The following is a 13,140-nucleotide window of genomic DNA, read 5'->3' as shown; positions in this document are numbered from 1 at the left end:
CAAGCTAGTAGACCCTTTTTGTACTAAAAGTCTTTGCAACCACGTGTGATTTTATGCAGCACCTCTCACCCTGCACGAGTTATGTTCCAAGACTCCACAGCCACGTGTGGACAGTACACCTGTGGTCTTGCCCCAGGACGTGGTGAAGCATTTAGAGTTGATTATGGGGGCAGTTCCCAGCAGTGCTCGACTTGCTGAAGTCCTGTCCCTGTTCTGTTTTGACCAGGGCCAGCTCCTGAGCATCTCAGCGGCCTATGGGGATCTGGAGACCGTCCGGTATCTTCTCACCCAGAGGCTGGTGGAGCTGCCGACGGAGCCCACGGACGACAACCCAGCCGTGGTGGCAGCACAGTTTGGGCACACGGACGTCGTGCATGAATTACTCGAGTCCTTGTCAGGTAAATCCCAGGGCACGGGCTCTTCACCACCTCTTGGGGACCCTCTTCGTAGAAACCAGACAGACATTTGAGGGGGCTGTACTTCAGAATGTTCATTTCTTTACACCATTACCAATCGTGGGATCCAGAAATCTGAGGATAAAGCAGTTTTAGGTTTACAGAAGAACTGATGGGAAAGTACCAAGAATTCTCACATGCCACGCCTCCCACAACAGTTTCCTTCTCATTATTTACATTTTTGTGTGCATGTAGTACAACTGTTACAATTGATGAACCAATATTGATGTGTTATTACTAACTGAAGTCTGTAGTTTACATTCGGGTTGTGTATTTATGGGTGTGGACAAATGTGTGACGACATAGAGCCACCATGACAGTGTCATGCAGAATCATTTCACTGCCCTAAAAATCCCGCGTTCTACCTTCTCCTCCCTCTCTCCTCCATTCCCTAGGAACCACTGATCTCTTTACTGTCTCTGTAGCTTTGCCTTTTCCAGAAGATCATATTGTTGGATTCATACAATGTGTAGCCTGTTTTTAGATTGACTTCTTTCACTTAGCAATATGCATTCAAGTTTCCTCTATGTCTTTTCATGGCTTGAGAGTTCATATATATATATGTGAATATATATATGTATATATATAAAATATATATATGTATATATATATAAAAATATATATATATATATTTTTTTTTTAATCACTGAGTAATGTGACATTGTCTGGTTGTACCAGACTATGTTGCTTTTTGAGTAGGAAGTAATTTTTTCTCTGGTAGACTCAGGGTGTCCTGGTCTCCTTTGATTTCCCACTGTAGCCTCAGATTGGTGACACTGTGCAAATCCAGGCTCGGTGAGTGTTGCTGGATTCAGGCCTCAGAGAATATGGTGAAGAGAGCACCCTTTGGTTTTAGACAAAGCAGGGTTGAAGGCTTGACTTTGCCGTTTACCAACTGTGGGACCTTTGGCAAGTTTCCAGATCTCTCTGAGATTCAGTTTCCTCCTTTGGAAATCATGACTGTGAAATATAGGGCCTGCTTCCTAAGCCTGCCACTCTTCCATCCTCAGCAAAAGTCACCAGCATGACGACTGGACTTCTCATACCCACATATCCTGGCAGTAACTGAGTTAGGGACCAATTTGTCTTCTGTTCATGCACCGCCCACTTCCTTTGAATTGTTCGTTTTAGTTATCAGTCGAAGGCGAAGAAGTGACACTTATTCAGCACCTGCTCCAGCCCAGGCAGGATGCCAGATGCTTTGTGTGTTGGGTTTTAATTGCTGCCATTCTGACCTCACCCCTATTTCCTGGTCAATTTCCTACCACAGAGGGGAGGGTCACTCTCTCCAGGCTTCGGAGCACTTTGGCTCCCGAGGACTTTCCGCTTCTGAAAATGAGACAGTGTGGTGATGCAATTGGGATGTGTCCATGTGGTGAATGAGGTCATTTTTCCATGGCAGCAAGATCCCAGAGACATCGCACTGCTTTGAACTTGAAGATATTGTCACAGTTCAGCCCACGCTAACCCTGTTCATTCAGTGGGTTAAATGTTATTTCATCCTGTAATTAAGTAGGCGGTTCTTTCAGGGAGTAATTCTCTAAGTTTTAGGCTAATCGTTTTCTTTCATCAAAGTTTTTTTTTTTACTTATGAAAGTAATATATGTATATCACAGACAATTCGGAAATGCAGAAAGGTGTTCTTACTCTAAGCACATAATGACATCACATAATGAGTTATGTCAGGCACTGGACAGACGTGATGACAGTTTATCAAGTCAGGCACTTGACGTGTACTTTGTCATGTAATCCTCACATTACACTTGGGAAGGACAGGTGTTATTATTCCCATTTCACTGGTGAGTAAACTGAGTCACAGAGAGGCTAAGAATTTGCCCAAGATGATGCAGCTGAAATATTCTACTCTAAGCTGCCTGTCTCCAAAGCCCGTACTTCTGTGTGTAACGCTGCTCTAGGATGAGGTCAGGGCTGAGGATGAAGAAGCCAGTAAGGGGATGTTCACTGCCAGACCACCCGGGGATAATTCTGCAATACTGTGTTGATTCTTTCTAGTCTTATTTCCACACATAGATTTTTTACTGGGCCGATCACACTGCACAGGCTGTTCTGAATGCGCCTTTTCCTCACTTGGCATTATTTGCCAAGCAGGTGGGCTTGTAATCATGTGGGGAACTGTCATATGCAATTCAGAGGGACTTTTCCAAAAACAGTGTCAACTGGACCAAAGTGACTGGCCACTGGAAACAGGACAGCATGATTTTGCTCAGGTCAAAGGGGATTTCAGAGCAGGAACAGCCTGTCCCTCCAGTGGCACTTTCCCTTCGTCCTGTCATCCCTGCCAGGTCCCTGCAGCCACCAGCGGCTGCTGAACTGGATGCTGGCCCTGGCCTGCCAGCGGGGGCACCTGGCGCTGGTGAAGCTCCTGGTCCTGACGCACGGGGCCGACCCAGAGAGCTACGCGGTCAGGAAGAACGAGTTCCCTGTCATCGTGCGCCTGCCGCTGTACGCGGCCATCAAGTCCGGTGGGTCCCCAGTCGGCCCCGCCCACAAGAACCACCACGCTTCAGAGATGCGGGACCTTCCATCCTTCACACTCACCTCCAGCTCTCAAATCGCCCATGGGGAGGTTTCTGCAACTCCTGTCCTTTGCCTCTTTTTTGAAATGTCTGCCTGCTTCCACCTTCCTCCTTCCCCCACCCACTCCTGCAAGGGGATTTCAGTGGCCAGGCCAGATATGGCAAGTGGGAGCATCCTAGGAGGCACTCTAAAGGGCAGAGTCCCTCGCTAACGGGAACCTCGCACGTCAAGGGAGGTAACAGAGAAGTTCAACCAGCACCAGTGCCCTTTTTGTTTCCAATTCCCCCATGGGCGTCTGCCGTTTTGGACCCCTGTGACGCGCCTGTGTCCAATGCCCTGAGCTGTCCGCTTTCTGTCCTGTAGGGAATGAGGACATTGCCATCTTCCTGCTTCGGCATGGGGCCTTTTTCTGTTCCTACATCTTGCTGGACAGCCCTGACCCCAGCAAGCATCTCCTTAGGAAGTATTTCATTGAAGCGAGTGCCTTGCCCAGCAGTTGTCCGGGGAAAATGGTGAGTAGTCATGTGGATGAACAGATAAAGAACAGGTGGTGTCTGTATACAGTGGGACATTTTTTTCAGCCACAAGAAAGAAGGACATCCTGCCATTTGCAAGACCATGGATGGACTTCAAGGGCATTGTGCTAAGTGAAAGAAATCAGACAGGGAAAGACTAATACTGTATGTTTTCACTTATTTGTAGAATCTAAAAAAGCTGAACCATAGAAACAGAGTGGATGGTTTTCCAAGACCTGAGTGGGTGGAGCAAATAGGGAGCTGCTGGTCATAGTGTACAAACTTCAGCTATAAGCTGAGTAAGTTCTGGAGATTTAATGTACAGCATGGTGATTATAGTTAATAATATTGTATTATATGCCTGAAAATTTCCAAGAGGATAAATCTTAAATGTTCTCACCACGAAATAGAAATGGTAATTAGGTGACACGGTGCAGGGATTAGCTAACACTCAGGTGGTAATCATTTTACAGTATATAAATGTTTGCAATCTGTAATTGCAATATGTAATTGACAGGTTGTACACCTTAAAGTACACAATGTTAATGTCAGTTATATCTCAGTAAAACTGGGGGGGGGTATAGGAATTAGTTCTAGTTAGTTTACATTTTAATAACAAAAATAGTATTGCATTATTGGCATTATTTTCAACTTGGCTTTTTAAATTTAGTCTTTTGTCACTGAGTCCCTCTAGATCAATGTGGCTACAACTCATTCTTTTAAATACAGGCCTTAAATCTATAGAGTGAATGTAGTTTAGTTGACTCAGCCCTTCTCCCGTCAGTGGACACATGGATTATTTCTGGGTTTTGCCCTTGTAACAGAGCGTGATTTTCTAGGGCACTGCTTATGTAGATCGGAGTTCTAAAAGTCAACTGCTTTGGAATCACTTCCCCAAAAAGCTGTGATGATTCACACCTTCACCAGAATTACAGGGGGATTTCTGTTCCCACACCTTGGCTGGCAGTAGCTACTCAGGAGCTTTTTAATTTTCATCAGTCTGATGGGTAAAAATGGTATCTCCTTGTTTTACTGTCCACATTTCTCTCTACTATTCAGCCATAAAAAATAATAATGCCATTCACAGCAACATGGCTGGACCTGGAGATTGTCATTCTAAGTAAAGTAAGCCAGAAAGAGAAAGAAAAATACCATATGAGATCGCTCATATGTGGAATCTAAAAAAAAAAAAAAAAGACAGACAAACTTATTTACAAAACAGAAACAGACTCACAGACATAGAAAACAAACTTATCATGACTGAAGGGGAAGGGGATTGGAAAGGATAAATTGGGGTTCTAAATTTACAGATACTAACTAATATATATAAAATAGATAAATAACAAGTTTCTACCGTAGAGCAAAGGGAACTATAGTCAATATCTTATAGTAACTTATGATGAAAAAGAATATGAAAATGAATATATGTAAAAAACACATTTCTGTCATTAATAATATTGAATATCTTTTCACAGTGTCATGAATTATTTGCATCAGCCCTTGTGTGAGTTGCTTGTTACCGTTTGTTGATTAGCTTTCTAAAGGATTACTCAGCTTTTCCTTCTTATTTTGGAGAGCCTTTCTGTACATTATAGACATTAAGCCTTTGTTTATCATATATGTTCCCAATACTTTCCCCAACCCACTATTTTTCTTTTTTCTGTTATCTTTTGCTGTAACAAAAATATCAGAATATATAATCAAAATATGTCTGTATTTTCCTTGATGACGCTTGGATTATACAAGAAGGTTATTTCCGTCTCAGTTTTATGTAAACTTTCTCCTAGAGTTTCTTACACTGTTTTTATTATTTCTTTTTACACTTTAAGCTTTCATTTTTCTGGTATTTATTTGATATGTAGCATGAGGGAGGGAGTCTAGCTTTAAGCCCTTCTAGATAGATGATCAGTTATTCCAGCACAATTTATAAAACAAAGCTTCCTTTTCCCTCTGAATTGAAATGCCTCTGTTGCCATTTACCCCTACTGTATACCTGTGTACATTTTGGGATTCTCTGCTCTGGTCCACTTGCCTACTCATCTGTTTCTGTTCCAATGCCATACTGCTTTGATTGTGGGCGTTTCGTGTCAACCTTACAGTCTGTGAATGCAAGTTTTCTACTCCTTATTTGCTTTTTTTCCAAAAACATCTCGACTGTTACTAGACGTCTGTTCCTCTGTGTTGTGCATTCCCCATGGCAACTCTATTTTGTTTGTACAGCATTTGTGTTCTTTGATGGGATCTTACCGTTTTCCTCCTAAAGGTTTCCTGGACCTATTTTGTTTCCCTGTGATTATTTTGCCCCTGCTTGGTTGGAATATATGTAGTTCTTTCCCGTTTCCAGCCTATTGTTACAGGTATGGAGGAAAGCTCTTCTGTTTAGGTGTTTATTCGGTCCCCTTACCAACTTCTGTTATTACTTCTAGTGGTTTTTAGAGGAGTTCCTTGAGACTCTTAGATATATTATCAAGTCCTTGGCAAATTCAAAGCACGTTTGTCTCCTCTTTTCTAATATTTATATAACTTGCTTTATTTCATGGGTTTTGTGTGTATCACCAGAAATGTCAAAAGTTGGATCATCAGCAAAAGGGCAGATGTATCTCTCTTGTTCCTGGTTTTCAAGGTCTTGGCATCAGCAGTTTATGGGCATTTGTTGTAGAATTTTGGTAGATAGACAGTTGTAATACTTAGGTGGTTTCCATGTATTTCTTTTTGCTTAGAGTTTTTATTAGGAAAGATTGCTGAATATTGTCCTATCCCTTTTTGGCAGCAATGGATATATTCACATAGTTGTTCTAATTTTATTTGTTGATAATAGATGTTGATCCAACTTTGAAGTCCTGTAGTAAATGCTAATTGGAGCTTTTACCACTGGATTTGATCTATTGATATTTTACCTTATAACTTTGCATCTATATTTATAGGTGAATTGATCTATAATTTCCTATTTTTATTGTCTTTATGAGATTTTGGTATAAACACTACATTAGCTTTTCAGAGTGACTTGGGGGAACTTTCCATCTTATTATGATCTGGAGAAGTTTCATAGGAATGATTCATTGTTAAAGGTTAATTAGATAAAGCAGGTCTTTATTTTTGGACTTCTTTTGGAGTCATTGGTCAATTCAGGTTGTCTGCTTTTGCTTATGTGCAGTTCAGGAGGTTATATTTGGTAGAAAATCATCCATTTCCTTTAGATTTTTGAATTTGCCATCATGGTGTATCATGTTTACATTTTTTGATAATTCTTTTTTCTATATCTGTAGTTATATTTCCATTTATGGTGCCGATTTATGAGGGTAAACAGTTTGACTTTTCTCTTCTGAATTTAATTAGACCTGTCGGGGATTTGTACCCATCAGGTCCTATCAATGGACCAGTAGATTTTATGTTTTTACAATTGATTGTGTTTGTTCCTTCACTTATTTTGGCTTTTATCTGCTCTAAAACGTTCGCGACATCTTCGCTAAGTGTTTTGCTGATATGATGTGGTTAAGGCAAAGCTCTGGCCTGAGACCTCCTGGCTCTCGTCCGGGCTCCAGGCCTCACTGCTGTAGGGCCTCCACCTGCTTATTGAACATCTCTGGGTCTTGGTTGCCCTATGTATTGATTTTTATCTCGTTCTTCATGTAGTTCTAGAAGTTTTTGCTTTGTGTACCTGGATCATTGCCTTGCGACCCATTTGGACCTATTTCATGATATCAAATATCCGCTTTAATCCTGCTGATGCTTCTGCCCTCCAGAGTTTGCTCTCCCCTTGTGGCACTGCTTTTTCTTTGCCTCAACCTCGTATGAGTTCTCCCAGCCTTTTAGTTTTTTTTTTTTTTTCTTTGTCTTGGGCGTATATCTTGTAAACAGCATTCAGTTTTCTTTCCCATCTGACAGCGTCTCTTTTGAGAGAGGACTCTACCCAATAATTCACATTTGTGTGAGACCTGCCGTGTCAGTTTACTGCCCCCATCTTTTTTTATTATATTTGCTGCTATTTCCTTTTTATTTTTTTCTTAGCTTTGCTGGTTTCCTAGTTTCTAGAGAACACTGATATTCTGTTTTCCTTATCATGTTACTTTTCTGAGCCTTGGCTGGTCTCAGTTATAAACAGGGGTAATTACAGTATCCACCTTGGAGGCCAGCTGTGCACTTAGCCTGGGGCCTGGCACGTAATAAGTGCTTGATAAACGTTAATCATTAAATCAGCCTCACATCGTGAGAGGAAATCATGATCACCTACTCCTTACGTGTAACAGTGTTTGGTGTCTGGTGTTTTCCCCCAGCACTTTCTTATCATATTTGATCTGTATAACATCTCAGAAAGAAATGGGAGGAATATAATCTGTTTAACAAAAGAAAATATTGAGGTTTCGAGACATTCTGTTACTTGTCCAAGAACAGAAGATACTCAGCAGTGACGCTCAGACCAGAACCTGAGTCTCTTTAACCTGGGGGATTTTCTCATTTCATGATTCCTAAGCTGTGCCTCCCCGATCTTTCATGTAGAGCAGTGGTTCTCACACTTTTGTGTAATTGGAATCCCTGGGGGCTTTTTAAAATCCCAAAGCCCAGGTCACACCGTATACTAGCTAAATCTGAATCTCTGGGATGGGGACCCAAATCAGTAGTTTTCAAAACTCCCCTGGTGATTCCAGTGCGCACCTGAGGTTGAAAGCCGGTGACTTTCGTTTTCTTGGCTTAAGGGTAAAAGCAGAAGTGGTTGACATCTGTGTCTGTGACCTTCTCCACGGGTAACTCCTGCTACCCTCACCAAGATAAGGAAGGAGCTTGGAAGTTACTATTGTGTTCCACGAATGAGAAGACAAAGAAAAGACAACGTTGCTTTTCTTCTCTGTGGCCCTTTTGGATAGAGAAAGTGAAATTACATATAGTGCAGCCTGAGTCATAAGGACTCCTTGAGCTTCCCCAAAGCAGATGGTATTTTTTTTATTATTATTATCCAAGTGAATTTCAAAGTCAAGGTTGCAGTGGGTGTGTCTAGCTCCCGTGATCTCTAACCTGCGACAGCACTGTCCTTCTGTGCTGCGGGCAGAAGAGAGAGGGTTAGCCCAGAGGGGTCCAGCAGTCAGGAACGATGACCCAGGAACCAGAGGTAAGTGCTCCTACCTTTCCAGATGTGCAGTGGGACCGAATTGGCATTTTTGATTCAGAATATCAGACAAAGGTAGATGTAAAAAGGGCGTGTTGCTGCCATGTGTACCCAGCCCGACAACTCCCTTGACTGCTGGCATCCGTGGCAGTGACCTTGCTGAAGTGGTCATCTTGTTTTTTTGGTGTTTTTTTGGCTCTGCTTCCCCCATCAGCTGGTTGGTATTTTTTAATGTAATTGCTGCTTCCGTGGGAGCCACGGCTGGTGCAGGTTCACCATGCCTCTGTGTCAGGCACCGCCTAGTTCCCAGGCTGCCAGAACCTGTCCATGCCTGCAGATAGGAAACCGCTGAGAAGCCCACGCTGATTTTCCACTGGCAGCGGCCAGCTGCTCAGTTAGGTTTTGCTGGCGTTTGGCAAGGAAGGTCTGAGAGCCCGCACCGTGTGGGCTGGACACACTTTGGAAAGAGCCGCAGGCGAAGCCAGATCAGACCTGGCCAAAGCCACTCCTGGCTCTGGCTCGTGGGTGCCCCTCTGGAAAGCCACCAAACCCTCGCCTGAATGTTCAGTGAGGCAGCCGGTGTGCGTGGTGACGGTGCTGTCAGTGTTTGCTCTGTTGCCGTGAGAAATAACACTTTGATGTTGGCACACCCAGGAAGGAGCAGGAAGACAGAAGTGGCAGGAGAAGCCTAAGCAGGTCCTGGACTAACTATGGTGTTCGTCCCCATCCAGCAGTGAGAGGGCTGTTTGCAGTGTGGGAGGAGACAAGAGCTGAAATTGATTTTGAAACAGCTCAATTGGGAAATCATTAATGTCCTTGTAAAAGTCCCTCATGATTTCAAATCTCGCAGCTAATGTAGAGAAGATCATTTATTTCTACTACTACTACTACTACTACTACTACTACTACTACTACTACTACTACTACTACTACTATTATTATTATTTTATTACTATCACTTTTGGGATCAGCTCTGACTTATGATATACCTTAAAAATTCCGGGAGGCCGGCCATTCAGGTGCCTTTGCCTGTGCCCAAGCACAGACTTCCTGGCTGCACATTTTGGGAGCTGAAGCAGCCCTTCTTCCCTGTGATCTGGTGGGTCTGATGATTTGCACATGTGGGATGCTCAGAAGGGGGAGGATGCAGCACGTACCACTCAGTCTTTGCCGGGGCCTTCGGGAGCCACTGAGGAGGGGCTGCGTGCTCCCCAGGACACCTGGTGCAGTGTGGGTCGACAGTCTTTCCCAAGGGGCCCTGAGACCTGTGGGAAGCATCCTGTCCCCGGTTAAGACCAACACTTAGCACAAGGGTCTAATTCAAGAATTTTACGCTTTCCAGAGCATTTCTACACACGCACCTTGCACCTTCTCGGTTCCTCTCTCCCCCTCCTCACTGCGGGGTGCTGTCTCATAGCAGATGGAGGAACTGGACTCCTCAGAATTAAGTCTCTGGGGCAGCAAGGCCCCGGCCGGTAAGAGGCAGCGCTAGAAGCAGACTGAATGCCCGTGGTCCAGCCTTTTCACCACTCACTTGTGTGACGGGAAGAGAAGGCTTCAGCTGCCCTCTGAGAGTCGTGAGACCAGACTCAGGACTGTCCCGGGCCTCTTCCATCAGCTCCACTCTTCCCGTGCCCACGAATGTAGCCGATTATTCTTCAGGTGTCTGTTTTCTCAAGTTCCCAAGTACCAAGTCTTTCCCCGCCCCCATGCCCTGTTCACATGCTTTCCCTGCGGAACAGAATCACCTCTGTGATGCTTCCCATACGGTCAGTGCTTCTTAGAACCTGAGAACGGTCAGGGAGGGTCCCAAGGTGGAGCAGGTGAGCGACTGCCCTGTATCATCTTTCAGGTCCGTGTTCACGGCCGACGGTCCCCCTGGACCACAGCAAAATGTAATAGGAAGGCACAATTCTGTAAACCAGTTGTATTTAGTTCAAAATGGAGAGAATGATTAATAGAGATGCAGAAATAACGAAACTATTATTTGAACTTGTGTGACAAACTAGAAAACACAAGAAAAAAACAAGAGGAGAAGAAACATCAGCATTTGTTGTTGGAACTGTTGGCTGTCAGCATGGACAAGAATATTCAGAGGGATGCAGATAAATTCCCGCCATGTAAAAGTTAATCCCTGGAAACTCATGAGAATATATTTTTAAAAAGCACATTCATGCCAGTTATAAAAGAAAGTGATGGCATTTCAAAATTTTAAAGATATGTAAAGACATATAAAGACACATAACCACAAATAAGACAAATATTAAAGTTATTTAGGGTAAAATATTGTAATGTAATAGAATACAGTTTTACTATCCTACACTAATACAGTAAAACACAATTTTAAAAAGAAATGTAAACAAGAAATAGTAGAAGAGACTTGAGGAGAAAAGAACTGACAGAGACTGAAATCCCAAAGAGATCACTGAGGCAATTATATGTCAGCTGATCATTGAATTGAACTCAGTCCGTGTTTATAGATTATGTTCAGATGCTCGGACTCAGCAGCGCCCAAGCCAGAGCCACAGGAGTAAGGAGTTAAGAGACATGAACAGTTAATTTACATATGAGAAAACACAGACAGTAAATCATGGCCTGGAAACATGTATGACCTTATTGGCAATTTACAGAAATACAAATTAAAATGACTTGAAAGTAGTGTCACATACCTGTTAAACTAGCAAAAATAAATATAAATGCTGAGTAAGACACTTGGCAGGGTCAAAGAGAGAGAGGCACCAAGGCCTTGCTGCTGGCACTATAAATTGGTTCCATATGTGTGGAAAGTAATTGGCATCATGTGACAAAAGCTGTAAAACTCTTTTCTCCCAGAGAACAGTTCTGAATCTGGTATTTCCTTCCTGAAAGATACCTCTAGGACATAATTCAAAAGAAGGGAAAAAAAAAGTAATTGCCACCATTGCACTGCTCAAAGCACTGCTATTTACAATAAGAAACTAGGGGCAAGAAACCCAAGTGTCCCTGCTGCCCATGTGGTCCCTGCAGGCTGGACATCCTGCGGCCAGAAGAGAGCATGCCTGTCTCCTCAGCCCTCAGGACATTGCTTCTCCTTGATGCCAGTGCTGCCTCTGCATCTCAGCCCCGCACAGCATCCTCGGGAAGGCCTGGTCAGACACCCCCGTCCATCTTTTAGAGGCTCCTGCCATTTTATTCATAGCACTTAACATTAAGTGTGGGGTTGTTGGTTTGGGGGACATTCTTGTTTAATGTCAATTCCCCCATTTAACTGGAAGCTTCTCCAGGGCAGGGATTTGTCCAAATTTGCTCATTTTGTGTTTGCCCCTCAGTCTAGAGCCTGGAACAGGAGGAGTAGATGGTTGCTTGGATGGATGGATGGATGGATAAAGTCTTAAATATGCAGTAAACTTCCGTTTACATAGAACTTCATGGCTAACAAAGTACTTTGCCAAACATTCCACTTTAATCTTCTATGCAATCCTGGGAGGCAGAAATTTTTGTTTTCATTTAACAGTTGAGGAAACAAAGTTCTCTCAGCATTAAGTTCAGTAGCTTAGTAACTGCAAAGACAGTATTTTTATTTCTTGCTTTTCTCTCCTTCTCTCAAATAGCTATTGGCACAATTCTTACGTTGGAACTAGTGAAGGGAGATTTCTTGTAAACTTCCTATTTTTAAAAGGAATGATGGGGGGGTGGGGGAAGACCAGTGTTGATTTTAAACCCCACGTACCTATTTTTAAGAATTTTAGTGAAGAAAAAGTGATACATTTTATTAATGTTTTGGCATCCAGATAATAAAAGGAAGGCCACTTTGCTTTAACAGAATGTGCTAATTGATGGTTTTCCATAAGCCACCACGGCGCTGTTTTCTTGGTATAGATCCTACTTGGTTGCAAAACTTGAATTTTTGAGTTTAGTTGTTGGTTTCTATTCAAGAAGATTTTGTTATGGTTTTTCACAGCCCTGTATATACATATAAGTGGCCTAGAATTTTCATGGCTCTTGCAAAGTAACTGGTTTTGACTCATAAAATGAAGTGAGTCCTCTGTTAAGGAATCATGTATGTAATACAGAAACTATTTTCCTTTGAAAATTTGGTTGAAAAAATTATATTGAATTAGGAGCCTTTGGGGAAGTGATTCTTATGTTATTTCCCTTGTTTGTTTGTCTTTTATACATTATTTTGGTTTTTCTCTTCTTGTGTGACTTGGAGACTTCTTTATTTTGGAAGTCGTTCTTTCATTTCCGCGTCATTGTTTGGCGGGTGAGCTCTGGCTGAGGACCTCTCCCACAACTTAAACGTTGTTTTGGAAGCAGCTGTTAGATTGTCATTTTCATTCTTAGGTTATTAAAGTACATTTTCTTTGATTTTTAATTCAGTCAACTGATGATCAATTTTATTATTTTCCCGAAGACTCTAGAATTGGTTTGATTCACCAGCCTCCTTGGTTTTTTTGCTTCCTTTTGGTTTTTCTATTTTTAGTCTAATTTTGTTTTCATTTTCTTGCTTTCTTTTAGGTTTCCATTCTAAGCAGGGTGTGGCTGCTTTATT

At 42.6% G+C, this 13,140-nt stretch overlaps 1 protein-coding gene across 2 annotated transcripts in view; it reads left to right on the top strand.

The window, feature by feature from the left end:
• Nucleotides 1-13,140, top strand: part of LRRK1 (leucine rich repeat kinase 1) — a 119,326-nt gene that overhangs the window by 50,510 nt on the left and 55,676 nt on the right. For both annotated transcript variants that reach the window (XM_072950682.1, XM_072950681.1), the window contains exons 4-6: nucleotides 227-398; nucleotides 2,759-2,938; nucleotides 3,357-3,505. In XM_072950682.1, coding sequence (XP_072806783.1) covers nucleotides 227-398; nucleotides 2,759-2,938; nucleotides 3,357-3,505 — 501 coding nt within the window. The remainder of the gene's footprint in view (nucleotides 1-226; nucleotides 399-2,758; nucleotides 2,939-3,356; nucleotides 3,506-13,140) is intronic.

The sequence above is a fragment of the Vicugna pacos genome, chromosome 27, assembly GCF_048564905.1.
Source record: "Vicugna pacos chromosome 27, VicPac4, whole genome shotgun sequence".
NCBI classification, from domain to species: domain Eukaryota; kingdom Metazoa; phylum Chordata; class Mammalia; order Artiodactyla; family Camelidae; genus Vicugna; species Vicugna pacos.
This window is presented reverse-complemented; position numbering and strand designations above follow the sequence as displayed.